The 8,576-nt window shown below is 45.2% G+C and overlaps 1 protein-coding gene across 1 annotated transcript in view; it reads right to left on the minus strand.

The window, feature by feature from the left end:
- The window catches only part of CACNA2D4 (calcium channel, voltage-dependent, alpha 2/delta subunit 4), a 136,117-nt gene that overhangs the window by 119,753 nt on the left and 7,788 nt on the right, over positions 1-8,576 (minus strand). The window contains exons 3-5 of the mRNA XM_009995223.1: positions 3,923-4,039; positions 2,366-2,425; positions 678-840 (exon numbers count right to left, since the gene is read on the minus strand). Of these exons, the coding sequence (XP_009993525.1) occupies positions 678-840; positions 2,366-2,425; positions 3,923-4,039 (340 nt within the window). The remainder of the gene's footprint in view (positions 1-677; positions 841-2,365; positions 2,426-3,922; positions 4,040-8,576) is intronic.

Here is an 8,576-nt window from a genome sequence, read left to right on the forward strand (position 1 = left end):
GTGTGTGGACCAGCCTGGAGGTGGACCCATTTCTGGCATGTAGTTGGAGCGGTGTGAATGTGCAGGGGGACAGGACACAGACCAGGCACAGATGAGGCCTTGTGTGCCTCAGTGCCTCCCTGGGCCCTTGCAGCTGCCAAAGTGCCAAAGGCTTGTTGAGAACAGAAAATATCCAGAATTGTCACGTCTGGGCAGCAGTTGTGAATTATCCCCAGCCCCCTATGAATGTCCTCACTGGGAATTAAAAATGTCGCTGTGAGGTGTTAGTGCCTCATAACACAAAGGTACTTGGGGTCTAAATTGTCAGCTGAAATCAGTTAAATCCTTGACACCTGAAGACCTTGACAGACCTGACCCTTTCTACAGAGTAACAGTTGCCAAAAAATTCACTTCACAGTTGTTTTTGTAGTGTCTTTGGTTGGGTAGATGAACCCTTGAAGACTAAACTGCCTGCCTAAGAGGGAGGACTGTCCATCAAAAGAGGTCTTCCAAGAGTAGATTTTTACCTAAGCCCTCTCACAGTGAGACATTATAGCACAGACATGACTGTGCCTTGGGACAGTACTTTTCTGGCCCTTTTTTCTGTCAGTTTTTTTCTACTCCTATCCTTTCTTTCAGTATTATTGCTGGTAGTTTCCACTGCAGCCTACTAGTAGTGAGAAAGTAGAGGCCATTACCTTTGTTGTAGACATTGGTGGGGAGCTGGATATCACTGTATGTTGTGTTCACAAGAAGGTTATTGAAATGCTCATTTGGCTCCAAAAGGAATTCATCTCCAAGCTCCACATAATTGTCATTTTCATCCTTCTCATTAATCAGAAGAGAGTTGTAGTAATCAAACTGTTGATGAAAACAATGGAAAAGAGAAAGGCAACAAGAAAGAATAAGACAGACTATCACCAGTACTGCCTGAAAAAAATATTCTTTAAAAGGTAAAAAAGGGCCATCTGGAGAGTATGGGCTTCAAATAGGATCAAGATGAATGGCAAACAAGAGCCATTACCAACTGAAAAGTTTCAAGCTGCCCAAATGGTGGTTTCTGCCCAGCTTCTTATTGTCAGATGCTCGGGTGACTGAAAGCATAGTCATAACCAGCAGCAGGAGAGCCACCTGAGAGCAAGGGAACACAGTGACAGATTTCTGTGTTCCCTCAGAGGTATTTAAGTGACGAGCCAGAGAGGTGGAGAGTCTCACTTGGTCAGGCTGCCAGGTTTGCTACTGGGCATGCTGTTGCTGACCTTACTTGCCCTGTCTCTACAGCTGTCATTTATTGGAGTTAACTCCTGATGTAGATCCAGCTGGGATTATCCCCTCATTCTGTCACTCTAAGAAGAAGGTGCTTTTCAAGAGCCAAGGACACAGTAAAAGGTGCTCAAAGACAACACAGTTTTGTCCCTGTGAAGACCACTGAGGATTTAGTATCTGCAGCCACTTTAATAGCTTCAGGATGCTCTTTGCCTTTGGATAACAGATTTTAAGATGTTTTTGTTGACTTTATCTGAGAGCAGAGGTTATTTAAGGATTTATGTTCAGGCACTAACAGTACTCGGGGTGCAAACTCTGTGTGCAAATACAGGCTTGTGCACCTCCACTTATCCATGACCCTTGCTGAGAATGCAGCTGACCCAACTAGCGTGTGACGTGATTCTTAAATAAAGAGGCAGGAGAGGTGAAATTGGTAGCACAAAGAGGTGTACTTGCAGGGGTAGCCTGTACTTCTGCTAAGCACTCTGTGCTTGTACTGTGGACAATGGACTTCTGAGTTTTCACTCCAGTTCCCTTCACCAGCAGTAATCCCATAGTTTGGCAACAGTTTTTAGCAGAAAGCCAATTATCCAAATTGCTTAAACAGCACCAAGCTTTCACCTAGGAGGGAGTCCTGACAAGTGGATGTCTGCAGGGTAGAGAAAAGGTGTGAGAACTGTTGAGAGAGATAGTGAGAAACTCAGCTCATTGGGATTAATTGTTTGCTGTGGGTATTTGTAACAGCATCCACCTCATTGCTCATACACACTGAATTTTAGCTTATTTTCCAGTCAGGTAACCTACAAAGCACCAGCTTATTTACACTAATATGTCACATAATGACAACATTGGTGTAATGCCAATAACATCATGCAACCCAAAGTCTTTCCAAACCCTTCCCCTCCTGGAGCCAAATGCACTGACCTCCCCTGGGTGTCATTAGGGATCTGTCAAGGGAATCACTTACTCACACAAGTGATTCTAGACAAGCTGAGAGTCCTGAAGACCAGGGAACTCCTAACCTGTCTAGGAGCCTGAGGTGGCTGGCTGCTGCTAGGCCTGCCTTTTGGCTGGTCTGAGGATGCATGTCACATTTTGTCACTGACAGGGATGAACTTACCTCCAGTGAGGAGTTGTACTCATGGTTCAGATCTGCATCTTCTGCTGCTTCCACCAACCTCTAATGCAAGCACACAGAAAGAAAGATGAAGGGATGCTGTGGAAAGCCCTTCAGAAGCTCTTCCAGTTGTATCAGCCATTCACACAGTTAATGAAAAGACACACAACTGCCTCATTCACCACAACATAGAGCTACAGGGCCATAAACTTGCCTCTTTCCTTCCTTTTCTGCTGCCCTGTCATTCTGTGCAGCAACTTTACAGTTTGGAGGGTGTATTCACAGCTATTTATTGCTGAGTATATTCACACCTACTTACTCCAGAGTCCCTGTTAAAACTCTGAGTAATGTTAGATATCACAGGACATACACAAACAGAAACATGCCCATTTAGAGAAACAACAGCCAGAGACTTAATTTCATTTTCCATGAAGCTTTCCAAAAAGCCATGAGAAAGGCATTTCAGATCCAGCCTGATGTCAGTATCTCATCAAAGGAAAAGGCCTTGTGGGAATCTCAGTCTGGTATTGTTACCAAGACAAAGACCATGAGTTGATTTCATAAAAGGCTGAGCAATGTTGTGGTAATTTATAAGCTCTTACCGTTTACGGAAGGCAATATAATCAACCACTGTTCTCCAGTATGATGCTGCAGGGCTCTAATTCTCAATTGGTACAGACTGGGAAGGAATCCAGCTAAACATGTACATGTGTTCAGAGTTGCACAATCAGCGACAGTCTCAACAAAACTACTTTTCGTTCCTTCACAAAGGATAAGGCAATCCAAACACTGGAAAAGTCTGGCTATGAATTTAATGTTATGGGCCAAAGCTCTGGGTCTAAATATGCCCACCTTTCACTGTGAGATTCAAATGATGTGTTTCTGGATGACTTTTCCACATTAGATGCCTTAAACAGTCAAGGCTCTGTGACTACAGAAATATGCTTTTCATAGTGGGTAAATGTAAGGAAATATGATAGATCCTTAGATGCAAGATGTAAGAGGGGCCATAATGATTACCTGCTGTGATCTCCAACACAGCAACAGCTAAAGACCTCTTACCACCTCCTCCACACTTCCCCATGTACACAGATGGAAATCCAAGCACCTTCCTTGCAGCTCATGTTCAGGGGCTGCAGAAATTTCCCTGGAGCCACACACACAGCTGAAACAAGCTACTAATCTTTAATGGCTAGAGTGCATTATGCAAGGATTAATTTTATTTTCACTCGTGATAGGTTTTTTTTTCTCTTTAAGCAGCTATTTTCTTCTAAAAGAGTATTTGTTCCCTCACATTTATTCCTAGACTTTGTTTCTATCTTATTTCCCACTTTGGACTGAGGGAGAAGGCAGCATTCCCTTGTCTGAACGCCCACATCCTCCCACCTGTGTCTACTTAAAGCTCAGAGTGAGCAGCCAGCTGCACCAGTAGGCATTTGGTTGAGGAAGGAAGTCCTGATGCAACCTCTGTGCCCACACACTCCTGGTACAGGCAGGAGGCCTGTGTCTATCTGGGGCTGACAGGAGAGGACTTTCTTCCCAGACGCCCCACGGTCATACCTCAACAGCTTCAACCTTCCGGCGGAGCATGCTTTCCATCTGCTCTGAGAACTTCTTCACCAGCTCCAAGCCATCCACCTCTTTGATCTTCAGAGTTGACTCAACATCTTTGTACTTCTACCAAAGGGAAAGCAGAAAATTCTGCTGAGCAGGGGACTCATAAGGAGAGGGATGATTCTATTACTGTTAGTTGGGTATTGTCTTTGGTGAAGAAAGATGTGTTGAAAGAACTAGTCTAATTTACCATCTTCTCCTATCTTTTCCTTTCCTCCCTTTGCATCCCATAATTTGAGTGTGTTCAAATCAGTGGCCATGAAACAAAGCACTTTGACTAAATAAAAGCAACTGATCCAATTGTGAGCTTGTGGCTCTTGGAAACAACAATGTATATGAAGTTATTGATGCCTATAAGAACGAGAGAAAGAACCAGAAGCCCAGCTTTTGAAAATGTAAAATACACATTGTGGTGAACATCTATTATAGATATAGCATTATATAGCATTATATGCACCACATACCTGATATCTATTTAAGGCAGAGGGAAGGGCAAGGGAATGGAGTTCTATGCTGTCATTACTTCACCTCCTATGTCATATATGTTCTTGGGCACTAGAAGGAGAGATGTCACACTAGTGCGTGCCCTGTCCACCAACAGTGCCATCATATCTGTACTGTAACTTGTCAGGTCTGCAGCAAGAAAGGTCTGCTCAGTGCTCAGGTGGGAGTCTGCCAAGGAAAGGTCAGCAAAACAGTTATGATGCTACTTATTGAGCACACAGGAGCATGCTTTAGGCCAAGAGCAGCACAGAGACAATTCCCAGAAACTAGGAATGATGAGCATGGCCACTTAGTGCTACCTCCACTGGGAGAGATGCTGTAATGAGGAGGATCTGGATCTGACAGTTTTAGAGATAACCAGTTTCTTCTGACCACTTTTCCTATAATCTAGGCATGAAAAACCTGAGAGTATGCCCAAACTGGGTATCCAGAATCTACTCTAATCTGCCTCCCTAAATCTGCCCCTTTGAGACTTGAGACAATGGCCTTTATTTCTCCTATTCAAAAAGTCCCAAAGCTAACAGAAGCAGGTAGAAAGAAAAAAGAAAAAAAACTTGCAAAAGGACACAATGTGATTAACCTATTTCAGAAAAGACACAGCCTTGTCTTCCCAGCAATGTGGAAGTGTGAAGGCAACCAATCATCATCATTTCTCTCTGCAGTGTATTCATATCTCCTCCATCTTCATGTTGTATTAGCACCACAGCAGCAACCTCAGCCAGGGCTGGACTTTTCGTGCTGGTGGTGCAAAGGGTAAGGGGATGTTGGGGGGTAGTTTTAAATTAGAAGAAAGTCGAGTGGGAAAGGAGCTTGCATGTCTTTAGGGTGAGTGAGCAGAGCTCCTTTTGTTCAAGAGCATCACTGACCATGCAGGAGGGTGGCTGAGCAGAGGCAGAGTAAGAAATGCCTGGGGATGAGGCAGGCAGAAGAGGTCAGACAGAAATAGCAGCAGCAGCAGCATCCAGCCTGCAGCGGGCATGGCGGGGATGCTGCTCGCTCTGTCTGGCGTGATTAACAGTGAGGGTTTTACTGGATTAAAAATGCCAGGCTTCGCATCCCCTCTGCTGCGGGTGGGTAGCTAGGACAGGCGGGGGAGGAGGAGGTCGGGTTGAGTGGGAAGGTTAGTGTAGCCACTCTGCCCAAAGCGGGATGAGCAACGACAGCCCCCTGACTGAGGTCCCTGGCTGCTGACGAGACAGCAGCACACATCCCAGCTGGTGCCCATCCCATTTAGCTTCATGTCATGGTTTCGTTGGAGGAAAAGTGATCTCTGTCATGCTAGGTTTTCATCAGGCCCTCCTCAGGCTGGGGTGCTGGGAGGGGGGGAGGATGGTAATCTCTCCTGGGAAAGCTAGCAAAGGGGGGGACCACAGCAGCACAGACAAGCACATGCTTTACAAAGTGACCTGCCATCGGTTACCTGGGGTCATATGCCAAATTGAAATGAACTGCTCAATTATTTTTCAATGTGCTTTTGACACATTGGCATGTAGATGTTAATGGGGTAAAAAGAATCATGAGCAATCACGAGCAGTCTCTTAATCCTGCACACACATCACAGCCCTGGGAACTAGCCAGAGCTGGGAAGACAAAAGTAAAACCCTGAAAAACTTTCTACAAAACTTCAGTTGGCTATGAGGAATACACTGTTTGAGCTCAGATCCCCTTTGAACTTTTTTTGGTCCAGCAAACAGTTTTGTATCTGTATTCCTGCCACTAAAATCTCCTGCTGTTAATGAATATTCACTGCAAGAGTTCCTAAAGGTGGGCAACAGAGGAGTGCCTGTGATTTCAATACTGTTACCAGACACCATGGTTAAAAGTACACAGCAAACATCAAGACAGGTGCTTGTAGCCAACCAAGATTAAACTGCAGAACCTGAGTTTAGGGTTCAGGTTATCAGATCATCATAATTTACATAACAAGAATCAGCTACAAGTTTGGGAGAACTGGCTGAAAGGATTTGGTGTTGGAAAAGGGGCCAAAAAGGTAACTCTGATCTAACAGAAAATCTTTACACATTCCTCTAATACTCGGTATTCCCTTAAAACAGCAGAACTTAGATTTGCTGCCCCTGGACTCTAATTATGCAGCTCTGGAAGACCCCAGCGCCAGAGGAGGTGACTGTTCCCAAAGCAGCCCATGACTCTGTGGGAAGCCCAGGCTGGAGCAGCTCTGGACCCCGTGGGAAGGACTCATGAAGGAGAGGTACATGGAGGACTCTCTCCCATAGGAGGGACCCCGTGGGGAAGCAGGGAAGGACTGCAAGGAATCCTTCTTCCTGAGGAGGAAGGAGCAGCAGGAACCACCAGCCTGTGAACTGACTCTAAACCCCATCCCCTGTCCCCCTGTGCTGCTGGGGGGAAGGAGGGAGAGAAACTGGGAACAAAATGGGCCTGGGAAGAAGGGAGGGGTGGGGGTAACATGTAAGCACTGCTCTTTGTGCTGTGTGTGTCTTGTGTGTGTTTGATTAGTGTGAAATTGAATTATTATTTTTCCCCAAGTTGAGTCTGTTTTGCCTGGGACCTCAGTTGGTGAAGAACCCTCCTTGTCCTTCGTCTCCACACAGGAGCTTCTAGCTGGGCTTTGTCCTCTCCTTCCCACACTGTGTGTGAGGGGTGTGTGGGGGGGGAAGTTGAGTGATCGGCCACGTGGCTGGTTCTTTGTTGTCGTGTTTGTCCCAAACCAGGGCACTATAAAAGACTCTGAAAGACATTCCTTTCATCTTCACCCAGGAAAACCTCTTGACTGAACTTACTGAAGTTTTCTGCTCTTTGCCACGTAGTTATTTGTAGTGCTTTGTAGTAACAACATAGCTGGAGACAAGCCCTGCTACCTTTCTCAGCCCTATCCACTGGGTAAGGCAGTTGACACCTCAGGTACAGAAGGAAGCAGGAGGTAGTTCTTGGAAGCACTTACAACTAACATAGTAAAAGAAAAATTACATTTTAGGCCTGCTGAAGCTCATGATGCTTCTGTCACTCAGATGCAAATCCTGAGAAGTTCAGAACCGCCATGGTATCCTCCTGGCATGGTCACCATAGGGGGCCCCCAGCCTCTGGGGGACAACTGCAGCAGCAAGACTGTGGCAAACAGACCCAGAACTAAGAAGCCACAGTTTCAAACTTCTTGTTCCATAGCTCTGGGAGATGCTAACACCTCGTCTCCCGACTCAGCCTTTCACATTGCCTCTTTGCTCCAGCTGTTCTAGACCCCAGCCAGCATTTTAGCACAGTTCCATCATATCTGAGCCAGACTGACACGCCAGACAAGTGTGTAAGCGTATCTTAACCTCTGCTGCAAAGTAGTCAGGAGAATGCAGTGAATGTTTCAGTCATCAAAACAAAACCACTCTTCAGCTTTTGCTACTTCTGTGAGGTTTAATTTGTGACATCTTGACTGCTTAGGACAGAGAGTGACCCAGAAGATTTGTCAAAGCTCTCTGACCCAGGGTGAGGAACTGCTCTTGTGGATTCAAGAGATGTTCACTGCCTCACTGGGTCTCTGTGAGCAATAAAGCTGTTAAGGAATCAATGCTGTTTGCATTTGCAACATGATATTTGGGTTCTTTGGGGGGAAAACAAAAAATTTCCAAGAAATCCAAACAAAATGAAAGCTGCAAAAGGAAATTTTTGCTAAATATTAAACACAAGGTTTATATGCAAAATATTCAGGCACTGAAAATTTATGGCTCTTGAAGCAAGAATAAGGTAGTTACTGTAAGTCTATTAGGCACAAGAGTGAAATGAAATTTGAAATGGGTTGTTATCTCTCAGTTTGTATTTCCTCAAAGGCAAAATGGCCAGTGACTTAAACAAGCACTGCAGAAAGAATTGTCTGGGCCCCTACATTGTACTCCTCACCCTTCTGCTGGTCTGCATATACTCATGCACACAGATACACATCATGTGAAAGAGGCAATGTCTCAAAACGATTGTTTGCTTTTCTAGGCTTGGTACATTTGCCTTCCCAGGCTTGACTTGCAACAGTCTGGACCAGCACTGTGAGCTACATGAGGCCATTTGGGGTCTTCCAAGGCACATCTCATGAGGCATGAACATTTTGCATATTACTAAGAGAGTTGTCTGCATCCTG

Source organism: Chaetura pelagica, unplaced genomic scaffold, assembly GCF_000747805.2.
Source record: "Chaetura pelagica isolate M959 unplaced genomic scaffold, ChaPel_1.0 scaffold343, whole genome shotgun sequence".
NCBI classification, from domain to species: Eukaryota; Metazoa; Chordata; class Aves; order Apodiformes; family Apodidae; genus Chaetura; species Chaetura pelagica.